The following is a 19877-nucleotide window of genomic DNA, read 5'->3' as shown; positions in this document are numbered from 1 at the left end:
GAAGGCTAGAAAAGACGGGGGAGGCAAAAATAAAAAAATTAAAGAATCAGGAAAAACGCGGTTTAATTTCCTTGACTATGCTGCGCCCCCGAAAAGGAGGTAACTACTCCAGCTCACAGTGAGAGAACACGAAGCATTCTAATTAGTGGGGTTTTCTCTGATGTCATAGGAAGTAAAAGCGAGCTATGCCAGCAGCAAGCAATCGCGTCTCTACTTCGCTAGAGCAGACATCCAGTGGATCCATTCCAGAGGCGTTTGTCTTTGATGACCAGAAATTCAATGCGATCGACACGCAGGAAAAGCAAGAGCTTTTCCTTTTACAATGGCTCTCGAACCTGGAGCGTGAGCTACGGAACATTGCACAAGTAGCTCATTCTCTTGATGGAAGCATCTCAAAATCGTATCATCTAACTTACCTTTCATTCTGGACATTTCTTAGGATGTTCTTAAGAACAACCAAGGGACCCTTGAAAAACAATTTATCCGCCTAATTTCTCTCTCCACAGCAAAGCCGCAGAGGCCGATTCGGCGCATTATCGCACGATGTTATTCACTTCTTTATACCCGAGGCGATAGCAGGTCATTGTTTGACACCATCACGGCGTTTCAAGGTATCGTAAACGCAGGAAAAGGGATAGGCGATAAGGAAATTAAATTGTAGGTATTGGAAACCAGCTCTCATACACGGGACACTTTCTGACGTGTTTACTATATAGGGCGGCGGTACACTGCATTGGGGTACTGACAGAAGATCATGGTTCAAAAGTAAATCGTATACTTCTTCTAAATCGGCATTTTATCTGTTTTTTGTAACTGTGGAGGGCTCTTCTCATCTTAGTTCCTTTCTTTGTTTGGCGAATCGGCTGCAACTTTTTTGCGTATTTTGAGGACTGCTTCGGTTGTGAGTTTATCTGCTTTTTTTTTTTCCTGTCTAAAAGTCCTCATATATCGAACTTTCTTTTCAATCCCTAGCCCCTTATCTTTCGAGTCGAGACTTTCAACTCGCTCGCAATGGTCCTTCGAGGAGCCGGGAAGGCCGCTAATGATGCTATCTTGAAGGATGTTATAAAAGTGATAAAAGCCAATTTAACCGATAAAGCACTCATCATCCGCGTGGCCTCAGCGGAGGTAAATAGCCCCGGTTGACTTCACATTACATTCGGTTATTCCTACTCACCATTTTTTTTTTCACTTTTAGTGTCTTCAAACGCTGATCAATTTCACCTCTCAGTCTGTAACTACAAAAGAGCTTGAAGAACTCCTCTCCTTATTGTGTCGAGCATGTGAAAATTCCAATTTCGATGTACGTCGGACGGTAGCCAGCACCATTGCAGCACTTTTGATAGCCACCGAGTCGCCAATTGACAGTAAACGCGGCGCAGATTCGCCACCCCAACCCCCGGACGAGAAAGCTTCAAATGGCCGCACCGTCAAGCTCTCTGTTCAAGAAATGCTGGGACACTTATCATCGCACTACAACAACAAGGCAAGTGTGCGTGAAATTCGTACTGCAGTTATAGAGGCGTATGCGCTGCTCTTTATGAGACTAGGCACACATGTAGTAGAAACCAATTATGCGACCCTGGTTGCCCATATCATGCAGGAGATCGTATCGCATCCGCGTAACACCCAAACACGATATGAGGCCCTGTCGGCGCGTGCACATGGGGCTTTCTTGCTGCGCGAGGTCCTGGGCAGGCTGTTGAGCGAGCAGGGTCAGATTGCTGCAGTAAGAGTTCTAGTCATGAACTGCGTTAAACGGTGGCCGGCCTTGATGCCTACCGAAACAGCCCCAACAAAATGGGCCCTTGTTGCCGCACTTAATGAGATTGCGGCCCTCCTCTTCGAGCTTGGGGAGGCTGCTTCCACACTATCAGACGTGATCGTCGAGCCACTTCTTACCGTTGCCTCACATCCAAATTACTCGGTTCAAGTGGCCGCGGCAATGAGCTTTCGCAATTTGTGTTTAGCCATACCTACTCAGCTGTCGACCCTGATATCGCGGCTTTTGGCCATGCTACAAAAGGACATTGGGAATCTGACCAATCCAGCAGCCACCCCTGAGCTTTTCAGACGATGCATTGGATACGCACACAGCCTTGCCTCATTGGTGTGCGTGATTCCATTCCGCCCTCTCGAGGTGTCATTTGATTTAGGCGGGCGGGTGTTTGGGTTTGCTTCGACGCTGTTGAAGACGACTACGGCAGATTCCCACATCAATTCGGTACAATCACAGGTGGCTTGGACGCTAATGACTGCTTTGCTTTCACTTGGCCCAAATTTTGCGCGCATCCATCTCCCTCAGTTACTTCTGTATTGGAAGGCTGCGCTTCCGAAACCGCCCTCGAAAGAAGCAGTCCAAACTCGCACAGAGCAAGAGTGGATACATATAGTGCACCAGCGCTCGTGTACAGTTGGGGCCATCTTAAGTCTGTTGGAGCACTGCAGTGACCTGGTTACCCGCGATACTGCCAAGCGGATTGTTGCGCTACTGAACAACGTGTTGGGTTTGCTAGCGGTTTTGCCCACATCTTTTGCGACCACTGCAGTGGCCACTCCTCCGACTCCACAGATGTTTACCCTCACGTTGCCAGAGCTAGAGTATATCATACGAGCACGGGTGTTTCGCTGTTTATTGTTGTTGCGTCCGGCACACGCATTCGAATCGCTTCATGCGGGTTTGCTTCGGAGTTCCATGATGATGTTTGCGGAGCCAGAGCGACCCCCTGGCTCGGCCTTCTCTCATTCTCTCACCCAAGCGGTTCCCGGCACATATACCCCTATTTGGATTGCAAGCGATGGATATGGCTACGGAGTGTCGAGTAAGGTTCGTGGCTTTCACATCGATGTAGGAGGGCGGGAGATGGCTCGGGGCGGGGATGAGAATGTACGTGCAAAGGACTGGATGTGTCAAGATGCGCTCCGGAGAGTGGAAACTCAATTTGAGCAGCCCATCCTGGAGGCCTTAGAATACGACTTCCTCCCGGTGTGTACGACCCCGTTTAGCGAGGCCACACCACTTCGTCTGGATAGTATGCAGTCCCCACCTCCGGCTACCGCGTTGATTGATGTTGCAATCGAGATATTTGCGATGCTACTCCCCATCCAGCCATCGCAGTCACAGGAGAGCATGCTTGAACATCTCCTTACGATGTGGAAGAGTCCCAAGCTGGATCGCGCACCAGGGCGAAAGGTTGCCGTGCAAGTAAACGTATCATTAGCGTTGTTGGGTGCTATGAAGCGGGTCCGTGTTGGAGCAAGACGCGGAGAGGTCCAGCCGGCAGTCGAATCAGCCCGTGTACAGTCATTGATGCAGAGCATAATCCAGGAGGCCATTGTGAGCCCGGACCCATACGTCCGCAACGTAGCAAGTGAGGCCATGGGGATGTTGACGAGTGTAGCCAGCTACCGCCTCGTCACAAACGAAATTCAGATCTTAGTTGATCAGGTGGTAAACAACCGCGAGCCAGACGCACGTGCGGGTAGCGCTCTCTCCCTTGGAAGTATTTACAACCACGTGGGAAGCATGGCAGCAAGCGCTCACCTGAAGACAATTGTTAGTATACTGCTATCTCTGAGCAGTGATCCACACCCGGTTGTGCACATCTGGGCGCTGGATGGGCTTGCCACCTTGATCGAGGCTGCAGGGCTTATGTTTTCAAGTTTCGTTAATTCGACGCTCGGCCTGGTGGCTAAACTGTTCATGAAGGAAACCCATGAGTGTGGGGCGACGGTGAGCACAAGCAATGCTGGCCTGAATGTCGGCTTTTCCGTGTACCAGGAGCTTGGACGGATTCTCTACGCGTTGATCAACACCGCAGGGCCAGAGCTCCAAATGTCATCCCGGTTGCGCGAATTGTGTCTTACTCTGGTGGAGGAGCTGCTACATGACCCGGACACTCGCGTGCAGGTCGAGGGTGTATACTGTATCCAGCATCTAATCATGTTTATTCCTCGTCACTTGGACATGCAGTACATTGTCCGCTATCTCCAGAAACGGCTCTCGAGCCCTCACCGGCCCCTTCGAGCTGCCGCTGTAACATGTCTGTATCAGCTGGTCCAACGGGATGTGCACGCGGTGTTTGCGGTCGCACGCCCCGGCTTGGACGCCCAGCTCTTCACGATGTTGGATACGGATCCCTATTTAGACGATGTGAAGAACGTGATCCGCGGATGGTTGAAACAGACAGCGTTGACGACTCCATCTGTTTGGATTGGGCTGTGCAAGAGTATGATGTCTCACGGGGCAGACGATCGAACGGCCTCGGTTGCACCCTCTGGGGCTGTGCGCGAAGAGCAAGGACGGGACGAAAATGGCATCGAGAAGGATGACGGAAACCAGATGAATGATGAGGATGATGATGAGGCGAGTGGAATACGGCAAGTTGGTGCTTCTGCCGGGACTCCTGCTAAAAGTGGTACCGGCGAGCAAATAGTCAAGATCTCACCGCGCTGGCGAACCCAGCTATTTGCCCTGCAGTGTGTTCATCAAGTCGTGCGTATCATCGCATCCAGTGGTGATAAACGGCATATTGATCTCGAATCGGCAAGGGCAGAGTCTAACGCCGAGAGTCTTGTCCTCCACATCAGTGACCTAATTAAGATGGCTTTTGCCGCCGCAACCAGCTCTCAACGGGAGATGCGTCTTGAGGGAATCAGTCTTTTGCGCGATCTAATTGAAGTGTTTTCCCCCGCCGAGGATCCGGATTTGGAGGGCGCCTTATTGCTCGAACAATATCAAGCACAAATCGCGGCCGCGCTGACACCAGCATTTGAGCCCGAATCGCCCCCGGATGTGCTTGCGGCCGCAGTGGAAGTATGCGCCGTTTACGTGGCCAGTGGAATTGTGCAAGAGTTGGATCGGCTAGGGCGGGTGCTCAAACTGTTGGTGACGGCCCTTGAGAAGTGCCGAGGTAAAGTGTTGGCAACAGCTACTGTTTTCGTATCCATTTAATAAGAAATGTATCTGCAGATGGTGGCGCCCGTTCACAGGATCAGCTCAGCTTGCACGCATCTGTCATGACGAGACTTGCGATGCTCAGGGCATGGGCCGAACTCTACGTCGCAAGTAGCAAGCAAACTTACTTGGTGGACGTGGTTGCTCCCCACCTCTCCACCCTATGTTCGCTCTGGGTTTTGGAATTGAAGCGTTGCGTACTTGTGCGGCTTGAAATGGGGGAAATCCCTGGTCTCGAGGGAATCGTGGAGACTCGAACCAATGCAAATTCGAATGACGCATTTGACTCGATATACTCTAGAATGTCTCAAAAGGTGGTGCTCCCTTTTTACCGTACCTCGTGGGCAAACATGCTTAGCGCTGTGACACGTTTACTCGAAGTAAATGACCCCTCCATATCTGCGTTGCTCCAGCTCGACGAAGGAACGGCCTCAAAAGAAGGGCAAAACACCATAGTCATTTTGTTTGGACTCTGTATAGAGACCCTGAGTGTAGGGTCGGAGGGTACGACCACGACGGCCGAAACATCCCCCGCCGATCCCAATTTGATTATCACCGGACTTGATGCACTAAAAACGCTATTGAGCCAACGATTCGCCGGAGCGCTGTTTTCAAAGCCCCAGGTGTTCTTGGAAACCTGTAACGTGTTGGATCGGCTGGTGAAGACACAGGGACCACAGGCACAAATTTTGATTGTGAAATTGGTGGAGCGGGTGATTCTCGAGTATGATGCGGATCTCCTGGCCAGCGATTTCCTAAGCAGGTAGATATTGTATACATACCAAGCTGGAGGGCTGAGCATTTTTAACCGACTCTATCTCGTGACGCTAGCAGTTTAGCCGAGGTGGACACAACGCCTGCGGGCGATCCCACTGAAGCTGCCAACGAAGATCTTGAAGCGTCCTCTGGCGAACGCTCTATGCTGGAGCATCTGATGCGGCTTCTTATCAATATAATATGTCAGTGCATGCCTGCGCTAGGCTCTCGGAGAGGTGTGTCTTTTTATTTTTGTTGAGTTGTGGAGAGTGCTAACGTTAAGCTTAATTTGCAGTGGTAGCTAAACAGTCGCCTCTTGAGGACAGGTCAGTTCTTCTCGTCGAGAGCACTGACGCGCTCCTGAAAATAGCCCAGGCTGCCCCAAGTTTGCTCAAGCCCGATATCCTTGCTGTTACTCTATATATCTGCACGGCCATTCTACAAGACTCAGATTATCAAGCTAACGTGACGTCGCATATGCTTATCTCTTTGAAAACCTTGTTCGAACATCTAGATGCACAGATCTCAGAGGAGACCGAAGATGCTGTGACAAAGGTATTGGGGGCATTCATTGGGGCAATTTTAGATAGGACAGCTATTCAAGAACACAAAAGTGATTTGGTGAAAACCGCAATGCTTTCGTCGACATTACTGTTCACAAGCGTTCCAAGATGTATGCTGCACGACAATTCATGCCAGCAGCAGTATGTAGAGTTTATTCATGCTGCTCTCCAGAGCCAAAATCCAGAGGTAAGTTGCTATATTTTTACTTTTTTGATTAATAGCTCATTCTTCTCCCACTCTTTCCCTCACGTCCAGATTGCTCTTGCTGCGATCCAATGCGTGCAAAATCTTTTCCAGTTACCTGCGAGAAAATCCTCTTCGTTGGCTTCCGTTACCTTGGGCCGGAGGTTGACACGGGCTGTTCTCCCTAATTTAATTGTATTGCTGCTCTCTTTTAAGGATAAAGAGAGTGCGCTATTTAATTCGCAAATTGCCGAAAAGAGCATAAAGACAATCCTCTCACTCTCAAGCATCGTGGAAATAGAAAAGCGTAAGGGCGTTTCCTACCATCAGTGTCGAGATTTTTGCCATTCTATGTATTAATTATGCTCTTCTCTTGAGCAGAATCGGATGTTCTTTGCCTTATACTCCAAGTTCTTTCGCATCTCCTCAGTGAGCCTGAGACTGCCCCCACGGCCCTGCACAACATTGTGATCGAGGATATCCTAAATCTTGTCTCCGAGTTGCCCGTTGCTTTCAAGGCAGCTGTCTCTCAGCTTCCTACTGACTCGCGGACGCGCCTCGAGTCCGCTGTGAGGCAGCGAATACTCACACAACAGCAGGAAAGCCGTCGCGCGCAAGGAGCCCTTGAAACACGCGCCCCGACAATTGAATTAAAGAGCAATTTTGCTAACTTCGCCTAGTTTGATCTGATAATTCCGCATTAGATTTCTGTAGATTTTTCACGAACTGTATATTTTTTTGGAGCCAAAAAGAGTAGGAATATCCCCTAATACTAGATATAATAAAGGCGTCTTGGTGCAATTTCATCGAAAGAGTTATTGCCAGTGCGGCATAATCTGGATACTTTTAGGATATTTCCAGACAAATTTTTGTTTGTTCAGCCATTTTAGAACATAATTCACTCCTCCTTTTTATCCCTCATCGCGCATTTTTTCTCTCTCTCTTTCCCCTTTCTAATTCATCAGAGATCGACGGTAGGCACCTTCAATTTTATTTTACCAATTGTTTCCAATTTGTTTTTATTTTAATGCCGTGATCACCGTTCAAGGCATTTTCTCATTATTGGGATTAAATGTTGGATCTGGCCCCATTATTAATTCTTCGACCCATTACTCTATAAAATCACGAATTTTGAATTCATCAAACTGTGTCATTCTTACGCGTTTCTTATTCCATTATAGTTCCAGGGCGAATCTCTTCTCCGGAAATTAGGATATCCGTTTTTTAATCGCAAATCTCCACGTCAGAATCCTACCATGGGCCAAACCCTTTCTGAACCTATCGTAGACAAGCACTCGAATGAAGGCGAGGATGACCGCATGGTCTACGGAGCCTCGTGCATGCAAGGCTGGCGAATCTGTATCCTTTTTGCTTGCCCATTTGGCTGACTATAATATAATTCATGCAGTGATTGAACATTTTCACAATGTTGTCTTTGACTTGTTGCGACCTTGTTTTTCTTAGCAATGGAAGATGCTCATACCACGTTACTAAATATCGACGATTGCGAATCATCCCATAGTTTCTTTGGTGTCTACGACGGGCATGGAGGTAATTTCATTTTTTTTCCTTCCTTTCCACGTGAGATCAATCTAATTAATTCTGTTCTCGATCATGAATAGGCAATGGCGTCGCAAAATACAGCGGAAAGCAATTGCATATGAGGATTGCTAAGGATGAGGCATTTAAAAAGAGAGATTATGCTACCGCCATTAAGAATGGGTTCCTTGGTACAGACGTGGATCTGCGAGAAGGTAAGATCCACCTATACTTGCCGTGACGCAAGTATTGAAGTATATTCATGTCCATGTAGATCCCGAGTACGTGAATGAGCCATCCGGATGTACCGCCGTTGTTGCTCTCATTACTCCCGATAACCGCCTGTTTGTCGTATGTATCCTTATTAGCTTTAATATACGAACAAGAGAAAAGAGCTCTGTCTCATGGGTTTTATTCTGTATTGTAGGGCAATGCAGGCGACTCCCGTGCTGTTGTCTGCGTCAATGGAGAGGCTATTGACCTTTCTCATGACCATAAACCGGTGAATAAAGACGAATCTGCCCGAATTGTGGCTGCGGGAGGATATGTTGAGTTCGGTCGTGTGAACGGTATAGTTCTTTATTTGAAAGTCATCCCATTATTTAAAGACTGTTCTAAAATTAATCCCCTGATAAAGGCAATCTTGCTCTGTCGAGAGCCATTGGTGATTTTGAATTCAAGCGCAACGAGACTCTCCCTGCCGAACAGCAGGTTGTCACGGCCAATCCCGATATCCAAGAGCACAAACTCACTGATGAAGTCGAATTCCTCGTGTTAGCTTGCGATGGTTGGTTCACCAACATTCTCACCCATTACGACTATATCACTAAAATAATACTATTTGCACATTCAACAGGGATCTGGGACTGCATGTCGTCGCAAGAAGTTATCGACTTCGTGCGCCGGGAAATTGCAAGGAAAGAGTCTCTGGCTGCGGCCTGTGAGCACTTAATGGACCGCTGCCTCGCGCCGGATAGCGAAATCGGAGGAGTTGGGTGCGACAATATGACGGTGATTATCATTGGATTCCTTAACGGGAGAACCAAAGAGGAATGGTACGACTGGATGGCAAAAAAGGTCCCGGAAACGGCGCAAGTGGACAGATTCGGCAATACGATACCGAGCATAGACGGTCAGGACGAGGAGAAGGCAGCGATGCTAGTTGATGAGAAGGAAAACAAAGTGAAATCGGAGGCTACTCCAACCTTGGATGAAAATAGTAATGAAGAGGATGAGGTCGAAGTTGAGATAGATAATGATAACGGTGACTCTGAAGGGAAAGTGAAGGCCAACTCACAGCAGGTCGAGATACAGGATGAAGACAATAAACAGCGGCTGCTTACACAATCTCCTAATCCAATTAGCTATTCGGAGGATAAGAACTAGTGTGAATTTCCCTTACTTTATATACTACTATTCTTGCTTTTTCTCCCCTTTTGTATATGTAGATTCCGGAGTAATCTGTTTTTTTTCTTCTTTTCCCTCTACATCTACTTAACTCCTTTTATTTTCCTTAATTGGGTGGGATAATTTTTTTTTCTCTTTCTTTTGATGTATATTCTATGTCATTTATGAATGGAGCAAGCTGTTTCCTCTTAACATTCAAAAAAAAAAGGCCACACTCTGACATCTTAATGGTAAAGCTTGCGCTCTTGGTGTTCATCACCTTGCTACATTTAAGCGGAGCCCGGAGGGGTATACTGATATGGTCAATTTCTTGGTCATAAACATCGTGAATACATTCGGCCTCGAGCCTTGATTCTAATCAAAATTTTCCTTTTCAGGAATTTGGAATCTAAATGATAGTATCGCTGCAACGTGCAGTTCTCGGTCTTACGCCAGTAATAACGATTAATCAATAGACAGCTCGAAAATGACAGTAGGTAGCCTGGATTTTCGTGTAAGTGACCTCTTTCGGCGTTCAAGTCCATTCTCGGCCTCCAACAAGGGCAAAGGGAAAGGAAAATCGCGTGCTTCTTCAGCAGGCGATTCCTTAGCAACTAGACTGTTGGAGGGCCAGCAGGCGATGGAAGGCGAGTGGGAGAATGAGTTGGCACGCTTCAGAGAACTTCTTGCACTGAACAAAACGTAAGTATGATCGCGCTTGGCTTGAGGAATTCAAGAGGTGTTTCCTTTTAAACTCTCCTAAATCACATACTTATTCCTTTTTCTTGCCATTCATATCGTGTCAAATAGTGATAGCATTCCAGGTATGTACATAAATAAAGAGAGCTCCTTACCCTTAGATGCAAGAGTATCTTTATGAATTGATTTTCATTCGCACCGGTTGATTATTGGTTAACGAAAATCTTTATAATGCCTTAAGTATTCGAAAATGAATCTGAAGTAGAATTCGGCAATGACATCGCCTTCCAACCACCTTATTGGCTTGAGGCTATCTCTGATACCGAATCCAGTGACTCTGAAATGCCTGGAGATGAGTCGATATACCCATTTCCTGTCGATGATTCTCATACGAGCACTCAGGCTAGAACCAAAGAGGAGAAATTCGGACGCAATTGGCTACTAGGGTAATATGCCATATACGTAAAGCTGATGGATAGGAAATTGCTAATTTCAACCTCGGATTTTAGACAATGTGAGAAGCACTTGGCGCTTCAGGGAAACGTAGATATTCCTCCAACGCGGCTCTGCACAGATCTGTTTACCATTTTACGCTCAGAGAGAGCAGGTATATAAGATTCGCCTTCACTCCTATGAGCCATAGAGTTAAACAAAGTGTTTGAACAGATGATGAGATCCAGATGGAGCTAGTCGATATTCTTGGCTATGATAACTTCGAGTTTATCACTTCGCTACTTGGAAATAGGCAAACCATCATTGACAATATTGTATCAAGTGTAGGCAATCTAATAGTAACTCTAAGCAAAACTAAGCTCGACTGAAGATGGATATATATTTAGGCTAATGGGCAGCAAGAAATTAGTACGATTCCAGCTCAGAAGCCTGCACCGTCGCAATTGACACAGCGCTCTACCATCACTCCACAAGTCATCATCCGATCGGAGGAGGAAATGCAAGAATTAAAGAAGATCAGGAAGGATGAGAAGCGACTGCAAAGACAGTTTGCCAAAGGAGGAGATGAGGAGGAAGCAGCTCTGTCATCAACTTTGCTTGGCTTTGATGGTGCTTATCTCAAGCGCGCGCGAGAAGATGCCCTTCGAGTGGCAAGTGAAGCCCCACTGGCATCTGGAAATGTTAGGGTGCGTCGTTTTTGTTCTTACAAGTTAACATAAAAAGGCAAATTATAATTTTGTACGGGGATCTTCTAGGCAAGTCATCCAGCGGAAGTTTATCCCAATGTTTACCAGTCGGCCAAAGTCTCCGGTCCTCTTTCAATGTTTGGAACACGATTTGTATTGCCAGAGGGAACAACGCGAGAGGACAGCAGAGTAAGCTAGACTTTGTCTATCTTGATTTTTTTCTTTTTTAATCTGTTTGCATTGTATATCTTCACAAAGGATTACGAGGAAATTACAATTCCAGTCGTGCCTCAAGCTCCTGTACGAACACACGAACGACGGATTTTTATTCATCAGATGGATAATTTATGCAAAGGTTCATTCAAGGTGAGCTTGTTGCTTTTCTTAAATGCAACGCAGCTATCATTTTACTAATTCAGTTATTTGCGCCAATATAAGGGCTACAAATCTCTGAATAGAGTTCAATCTATTGTATACCCAATTGCTTATGAAACCAACGAGAATATGCTTATTTGTGCACCCACCGGTGCGGGTAAAACGGATGTAGCCATGCTCACGATTCTTCGCTGTCTCTATAATTACTGTAACCCCAAGCCAATTGTCGACGACGAACCCCAATCGTTTTCAATTGCGAAGCGCGATTTCAAGATAGTATATGTTGCTCCGATGAAGGCGCTAGCGGCCGAAGTGGTGGGGAAGCTTGGCAGCCGGTTAAAATGGCTCGGTATTGAAGTGCGAGAATTAACTGGTATGGCATTTCTTGAATTTAATATGGAGCATGAAATGCCTCTTACTCCATGTTCAAATATTGCATAGGCGATATGCAGCTGACCCGCACCGAGATTCAAAACACACAAATCATTGTGACCACTCCGGAGAAGTGGGATGTCGTGACGCGGAAAGGAACTGGAGATGTCGAGCTTGCTCAAGTGAGAAAAATACTTATGGCTGCACAAATATCAACATAGAGCTGATCAATTACCTTAATGACGCTAATAGAAAGTGAAACTTCTCATTATTGACGAAGTACATCTTTTACATGAAGATAGAGGCGCTGTGATAGAAAGTATCATTGCTAGAACTCTTCGGCAGGTATGTATGACAATTCAAGAGAGAGATATCAGATTTAAACATGGACTTGACTCATCCTCTTTCAATGATAGGTCGAAACCAGTCAGTCTATGATAAGGATTGTTGGTTTGTCTGCTACGCTGCCCAACTATCTTGATGTTGCCATGTTTCTTCGGTAGGAGCCCATTTAATATTCTTCAGATATACAGTCGAATAATTAACAAAAATCTGCCTGATTGCAACATGAAGAGTAAACCCGCACCAAGGTCTCTTCTACTTCGATTCTGGATTCCGTCCCGTTCCACTTGAGCAACACTTTATTGGGGTCAAAGGCAAGCCGGGCAGCACGCTCTCAAATGATAACATGAATCGTGCATGCTATGACAAGATCCAGTCCCTAGTTCGAGAAGGGCACCAGGTGATGGTATTTGTTCACGCTCGTAAAGAAACGGTGAAGACGGCTAAAAAGCTGCGAGAGATGGCTGTACAGGAGGGAGAGGCAGACATGTTTTTGCCAACAGAACACCCCAAATTTGAATTTTACAAAAAGGAAATTGCACGCTCAAGGAATCGTGAAATGAAAGAGCTATTTGCGCAAGGCTTTGGCATCCATCACGCAGGGATGTTGAGGAGTGATCGCACCTTAACGGAGAAAATGTTCGAGGCAGGGCTAATAAAGGTAAAAAGAGAGAGCCTGTGTTGGAATATTCGGGGGTTGACATTCTACATCCTTGATTGCTCTAAAAGGTTCTATGCTGTACTGCAACTCTCGCATGGGGTGTCAATTTACCCGCCTATGCTGTCGTTATCAAAGGCACCCAGGTGTATGACACCCAGAAGGGTAACTTTGTTGATCTTTCGATATTGGATGTACTGCAAATTTTTGGACGTGCTGGACGTCCTCAAGTAAGGATATCTCTTCCTCCTCTTTATGTCTCTCGTTGTGCTCATACCGAACTGCTTTGTAGTATGAAAGTCAAGGAGTGGGGTACATCATTACCACCCATGACAAACTCTCGCATTATATCTCTGCGATCACTCAACAGCACCCAATCGAGTCCACTTTCATCAGCAACATGGTCGACAATCTCAATGCCGAGATCTCACTAGGCACGGTGACCAATGTTGACGAGGCTGTGACTTGGCTGAGCTACACGTATCTGTTCGTACGTATGAAGCGAAACCCTATGGTGTATGGAATGGACCACTTCGAGCCATCACAAGATCCATTACTTGGTCGGAAACGCCGGGAACTCGTCGTAAATGCAGCACGCACGCTCCACCGCACACAAATGATCATATTCGATGAAAATACGGGATACCTGACTGCGAAAGATCTGGGACGGATCGCCTCTAATTTCTATATTTCACACAGAAGTATCGAGATTTTCAATTCGATGATGCGCCCGCGTATGACAGAAGCGGATGCCCTCGCTATGATCAGTTTGAGCAGCGAGTTTGACCAAATCAAATCGCGCGACAATGAACAAGTCGAGCTGAAAGATTTGCAGGAAGGAGGATGCTTCTGTGAGATCAAGGTAAACCTACATGCTGTAGTCATGCATTTGCTTCGCCTTCCTCTTACCCGTGCATCTACTTTTCTGACCTATAGGGTGGACCAGATTCCACGCACGGGAAAGTCAACATCCTGCTACAAACATTTATTTCTCGCATGCAGCCGGAGGATTTCGCGCTTGTCTCGGATAGCTCTTATGTTGCGCAGAATGCCTCTCGTATCATACGCGCCCTCTTCGAGATTGCTCTCAATCGTAACTGGGGGCCGGTGACTTCGGTATTGCTCAACATGAGTAAATCCATTGACAAACGTATGTGGCCTTTCGAACACCCCTTGGGTCAATTTGGCCTTCCCGCAGATATCATACAAAAGCTTGAGGCGCACGATCCGCCTCCGACCATCGAGCAGATGCGGGACATGACTCCTGCAGAGCTTGGCCAGCTTGTTCGTCACAATCGTATGGGCCCTACCATTGCCAAGTGTGTGGACCAGTTTCCCCTGTTGGCGCTTGACGCGCAGATTGCACCTATCACACGCAACGTCCTACGTGTTCAACTGAACGTCGTCCCTGATTTCGTATGGAACGATCGGATTCATGGCTCCGCTGACCCGTGGTGGATATGGGTCGAAGACGCAGAGAATACCGAAATCTACTACTCAGAGTATCTCGTGCTGAACAAGAAGCATCTTGGCGAGACGCAAAAGCTTTCCTTTACGATCCCTGTCACCGAGCCTCTACCGCCGCAGATCTTTGTTCGAGCGACATCTGACCGGTGGATTGGCGCAGAAACCATTATTCCTATCTCATTCAAGCATCTGATCCTCCCCGAACACCATCAGCCCCACACAGATCTTCTCGACCTGCAGCCGCTCCCTATAGCTGCTCTGCACGATGAGGTACTGGAGGATATATATGCAAAGCGATTCAAGCATTTCAATCCAATCCAGACTCAAATATTCCATACACTCTACCACACGGATCTGAACACGCTCGTCGGTGCACCCACGGGCTCGGGGAAAACGGTCGCGGCCGAGTTGGCCATGTGGTGGGCATTTCGAAAACGGCCAGGCACCAAGGTTGTATATATCGCTCCACTAAAGGCCTTGGTCCGAGAACGTGTTATTGATTGGCGAACGCGTCTCGTTGGCCCAACACAGAAAAAGCTCGTTGAATTGACGGGAGATGTGACACCTGATCTCCATTCAATAGAGACAGCAGATATCATTATAACGACACCGGAGAAATGGGACGGTATCAGTCGAAATTGGCAGCACCGCACGTATGTCCAGAAAGTGTCGTGTGTGATTATCGATGAAATTCATCTGCTGGGTGGTGATCGCGGCCCAACTCTAGAGATGATTGTGTCGAGAATGAACTATATGGGAGCACAGACCGACCAGCGGATACGCATTATAGGACTTTCGACTGCGTTAGCCAATGCGCACGATTTAGCCAACTGGCTAGGAATTACCCCACAAGGCCTGTTTAACTTCCGCCACTCGGTGCGTCCTGTACCGCTTGAAATTTATATCGATGGCTTCCCAGGAAAGCACTACTGTCCCCGTATGGCTATGATGAACAAACCTACTTTTGCTGCAATCAAGACCCACTCGCCCACCCAGCCTGTGATTGTATTCGTCTCGTCGCGTCGACAGACTCGGTTAACTGCCCAGGACTTGATCGCTCTTTGTGGGCTCGAAGAAAATCCACGCCGATTTCTGCGGTTATCCGAGGATGAGCTAGAGATGGTCCTAGCGCAAGTACAAGACCAAAGTCTTAAAAATAGTCTACAATTCGGGATAGGCCTGCATCATGCCGGCCTCACAGACAGAGATCGAGGCATTGTGGAGGAGTTATTCGTGAATACCAAGATTCAGGTGTTAATAGCAACCAGCACGCTTGCGTGGGGTGTCAATTTCCCTGCCCACTTAGTCGTGATTAAAGGAACGGAATTCTACGACGCAAAATCAAAGGGATATGTTGATTTTCCGATTACAGATGTATTGCAGATGATGGGACGAGCCGGTATTTTACACATTATATCTTATTGCCTTTGCTCCAGAGTATCTGACTAGATCTCCTCTCATGTTTAGGTCGTCCTCAGTTCGACACTACAGGCATTGCCCGCATCTTTGTGCATGATTCCAAGAAAAACTTTTATAAAAAGTTCCTTCATGAGCCTTTCCCCGTTGAATCAAGCTTACACCTTCAGCTCGATAACCACTTGAATGCAGAGATAACCTCGGGAACTGTTCGCACCACCCAGGATGCGATGCAGTTTGTCACTTGGACCTACTTCTTCCGCCGTCTCCAGCAAAACCCAAGCTACTATGGGCTCACAGAGATGACGCCCGCGGGCGTGAATAGCTTCCTCTCCCGGCTCATTGAACAATCGCTGCGCGAGCTCGCACTATCGGGGTGTGTTCAAATCGAGGAAGAGGGACTTGTATCGACTCCTTTGGGCAGAATTGCATCCTTCTATTACTTGCACCATGCATCCATTCGCTTGTTCAGAGAGCGCTTCACCGCATGGGGAAGAGACGGGGCCTCGTTCCTAAAGATATTGGAGGTGCTTGCCTGTGCAAGCGAGTTCGCGGAGCTCCCGGTGCGACACAACGAGGACATCCTCAATCGCGAGCTGGAGAAGGACGTCCGTGCGCCGGTGCCCCAAGGGCTGACGCACGATTCGCCGCATGCCAAGGCATTCCTTCTTCTCCAAGCGCATCTTGGACGGGTCAGACTGCCCGTTGCAGACTATATCACGGATACCACCTCCGTGCTCGACCAGTCCGTGCGAGTGCTCCAAGCCATGATCGATGTGGCCGCCGAGCTCGGCCTGTTGAATACAAGCTTAATTGCTATGAACGTGCTCCAGTGTATCAAACAAGGGCAATGGGAAGATTCCTCGTCGCTGATGACCATTCCGCACATAGACTCGAGTATTATTCAATCAGGAGCCCTCATGCAAAAGGTAATCCTCGTAAGCCATGATTCCCCACTTGTTGTGACTGCGAACTAATAGCTAATCGGCATCCTGCTCTTTAGGGTAAGCAAATCCGCTGCCTGGCTGAATTTGCCCTCCTTCCCAAAGTGGAAATCGATTCAGTTCTTGCCAAATTTGGCATAAATCCAAGACAGGAAGAAAACATCCGAAGAATGCTAGCTAATGTGCCAATCCCTGAGGTAAGCTGGCGCCTTGGTTGGGTGAAGGACAAGTCTAAGAAGGAAAAGGAGCCGCTTCGCATCGGGGCCCGGTGCGCGCTTCGAGTCCAGCTACGACTGCGACGTCGACCCATGGGCGGCGAAGAGTTCATTCATGCGCCTCGATTCCCAAAGCCACAGCGAGAGTCGTGGTGGGTGGTTCTCGGGGACACCGTCGCGGATGAAATCGTAGCCTTGCGGCGTGTGGCACCGTTCAGCGCTAATGCTGCTGACAAAACCAGCAACGCGGGTGAAGAGAAGTGGAAGCGGGCCTGGGAGGAGATGACCACCAGTCTTAGATTCACGGTTCCAGATGGTAATCTAGAAGGAAAGGTGCGATGGGTCCTCTTTTTGATAAGCGATGGGTACCTGGGCATAGATCAACAGGTTCCTGTAGAGTTCGACGTGGGAGAGTAGGGCAGCAGTGTGTGGGGGGAGGTGGAAGGCTTGGACATTGAATAGACGGGATGCTTTAGGAAAACATCTGTTATTAACTAGACAAAGCTGTTCGTTATATTTCGCGTTGCCTGAATGTTTGTGGGCGTGATTTTTAATAAAAGAGGTGAATATTCCTAACGAGTCCCATCTCCACTAGCAAACCGGAAATATGGCCACTCTTATCAAATTAAGGGTTTAAGATCCTCCTTGCAACCAAGACCAAATCCGCGCTCATTAGGAGCGATCGGAGCGGATTGAGAGTTCTCCGCACCTGCCTGGCTGTGTGTGTGATGGGATGCGCCCACTTAAGCATGCGAGGGAAAAAAAAGGAAAGGGTAAGGAAACTTGGCGTATTCCATGCTATCACATTTCGGAAAAAAATGGTCCATGCGTAGGAAAAAAAAAGCTCGAAACGGCAAATTTTTGCTGAGAAGCGGTTTATCGTAACAATTCATTATTAACAGCTTGTTTCTGCAACAAATAAAACAGAGGATATGACCGTGATAACTATTAATACTCGGTTAAATTAGTTCAAATCGAGCAATATCATTTTGATATTGATATCGATCGGAGATCCTTTTGGGAATGTCAATACACTTAATAGAGGAGCCTTTCTCCGCGTACAACCGGCAATGAAGGCCGCACGCATACAAAGCTAGGCCGGAGCTGGTCCGATACCGGCACCGTTGAACTCGCTGCTCCCAGATGCGCAACGGTATCATTGGCATACTCTTTTTCTCAAGAATAGAGCCCTCTAAAAAGTGGTAGTACATTTCACGCCAAGTCAGAAGTAATCTCACGCTTGGTTCCCTTATGTTTTTGTGATTGGCCACATACGAAGTAAATCCTCCTTTTTTTTTGCTCTGCGCCTTGACCCTGCCCTCACATTTTATTTGCTTTTTTTCTTGATAATCGGAATATATGACACTGGACGACAGAAACTTTCTGTTCCAAAAGTTGATTCGGCCGAAAATTAAAACATTTTTCCTCACTTCATATGGATCAAACATGCATCTGCGTTTGATTATTAACATCCCTTTTTACCACTTATTCACAAGGGGAAGGGATCTCTTGTTTCGAATATTTTTCTATTTAATCCGTTAGCCCGAATATAAAACCGTCCAAATTTCCTGAGAGTGACAGGGCGAGAAGAAATTTGCCAACCTATACAGTGCTTTCTTTATTTTACTGTTCTTGCTTCCTCCAAAATTGTTTTTTCTTCTGCTTTTTTCTATTCCATACTTCATATTCGTCTGTGCTCTGGAGATTTCCTAACTACATTTGAAGTCTGAATAATACACCCCACTCTATAACGCATAGCAATGGAGCTTGATTTGCAGTTCACAGAGCCAAACTTTGCTACCGATATTTTCTCTTGGAGCGAGGAGGTCAACCCTCCCACAGAAGTATATAGCACCAGGCAAGATGTGTGCCATACAGACAGCGAAGCCCTGGCAATAGGCTCAGACCTCTCCTGGTCTCCACTCTCCACCGACTTTCCCCAATCATCGCCGGTTTCGCCAGAGATTTTCTCACTCCTTACTCGAGGAGAGAACGCTCAAGCTAGCCAAGTGGCTTCGGTGAACATGTATGATCCATTCTACCAGTCCTGTGCGCAGGTGTCTCTCCCCGCCAACGGCAACCCCACCGCTGCAAAAGACAAGCTTGCAGTCCAGCCCTTCACCGTGCCCTCCCCCATCTCCTCCGTACACCCGTTTTTCCCCCACAGCTCGCCGGAGAACTCTCTCACAGAGGAGCAGAACAATGTGGGGTGCGATCCACTTCTGCAGGTGCTCCCCCCACCTCTCCAGCCCTACCAGGGCAATCCTTCCTCGCACGACCCATCGTCCAACTTCTCCTCTTCTCCACCTCCCTCCGCCCCCCTCCGCACCCGCTACAGCTTGCAACTCTCCAAGCCCCCCAGAATCAACTCATCGAAGTCTTCGCAGGGTCCAGTCACATGCCCCCTCTTCAATTGCGGCAAGACGTTCACTCGCTACCATAACCTGCGCGCTCACCTCCGCACACATGAAGCGACTCGGCCCTTTGCTTGTTCCTCGTGCCCCAGAGCATTCACCCGCAAACACGATCTGCAGCGTCACATGCGAGTGCACACGGGAGACAAACCTTACACCTGTCCCTGCTGCAGCAAGGGTTTCGCGCGCACGGATGCCATGAAGCGGCACTTTAAGGTGGAGGAGGTGTGCCGGAACTCGCCCTTGGTTCAGGCTATGCGAGGAAGAAGGTACCGCCGCTACTCTTCCGCCATCCTTTAATCAAACCTTTTTCATGCTCCACCTGTATATCTTCTGCATTTATTCGTTTTCCTATATATGACTTAATTATTAATCACACCCTTTTATCCTGAAATATCAGCTAATTTCGTCCTACTCCCCCCTTCTAAACCACCCTTTTATTTTGTATGCT

General features: G+C 47.6%; 4 protein-coding genes across 4 annotated transcripts; all 4 read left to right on the top strand.

Annotated features, from left to right (window-relative positions):
- Window positions 1–185: 185 nt before the first annotated feature.
- VTP21DRAFT_5878 (uncharacterized protein) lies at window positions 186–7140 on the top strand (the record flags this gene model as incomplete). Its single annotated transcript, XM_069396446.1, has 11 exons — window positions 186–365; window positions 440–657; window positions 717–765; window positions 839–901; window positions 973–1128; window positions 1199–4913; window positions 4973–5720; window positions 5789–5949; window positions 6009–6463; window positions 6533–6767; window positions 6842–7140. The coding sequence occupies 11 exons, from the start codon at window positions 186–188 to the stop codon at window positions 7138–7140; spliced, it is 6279 nt and encodes a 2092-aa protein (XP_069247533.1).
- A 576-nt stretch (window positions 7141–7716) lies between these two features.
- VTP21DRAFT_5877 (uncharacterized protein) lies at window positions 7717–9385 on the top strand (the record flags this gene model as incomplete). The annotated part of the gene is made up of 7 exons (XM_069396445.1): window positions 7717–7819; window positions 7925–8011; window positions 8083–8214; window positions 8274–8350; window positions 8427–8568; window positions 8637–8786; window positions 8856–9385. The coding sequence occupies 7 exons, from the start codon at window positions 7717–7719 to the stop codon at window positions 9383–9385; spliced, it is 1221 nt and encodes a 406-aa protein (XP_069247532.1).
- A 487-nt stretch (window positions 9386–9872) lies between these two features.
- On the top strand, window positions 9873–17429 carry VTP21DRAFT_5876 (uncharacterized protein; the record flags this gene model as incomplete). The annotated part of the gene is made up of 18 exons (XM_069396444.1): window positions 9873–10087; window positions 10196–10209; window positions 10326–10530; window positions 10594–10691; window positions 10751–10860; window positions 10924–11223; window positions 11293–11412; window positions 11482–11589; window positions 11662–11971; window positions 12040–12152; window positions 12223–12315; window positions 12387–12469; window positions 12544–12973; window positions 13042–13200; window positions 13263–13832; window positions 13907–15836; window positions 15905–16782; window positions 16857–17429. 18 exons carry the CDS (start codon window positions 9873–9875, stop codon window positions 17427–17429), a joined length of 6309 nt encoding a protein of 2102 aa, XP_069247531.1.
- Window positions 17430–18772: 1343 nt separating this feature from the next.
- VTP21DRAFT_5875 (uncharacterized protein) lies at window positions 18773–19726 on the top strand (the record flags this gene model as incomplete). The annotated part of the gene is made up of 1 exon (XM_069396443.1): window positions 18773–19726. The coding sequence occupies one exon, from the start codon at window positions 18773–18775 to the stop codon at window positions 19724–19726; it is 954 nt and encodes a 317-aa protein (XP_069247530.1).
- Window positions 19727–19877: the final 151 nt, after the last annotated feature.

Source organism: Calcarisporiella thermophila (genome assembly GCF_041956535.1).
Source record: "Calcarisporiella thermophila strain CBS 279.70 unplaced genomic scaffold VTP21scaffold_24, whole genome shotgun sequence".
Classification (NCBI taxonomy): domain Eukaryota; kingdom Fungi; phylum Calcarisporiellomycota; class Calcarisporiellomycetes; order Calcarisporiellales; family Calcarisporiellaceae; genus Calcarisporiella; species Calcarisporiella thermophila.
This window is presented reverse-complemented; position numbering and strand designations above follow the sequence as displayed.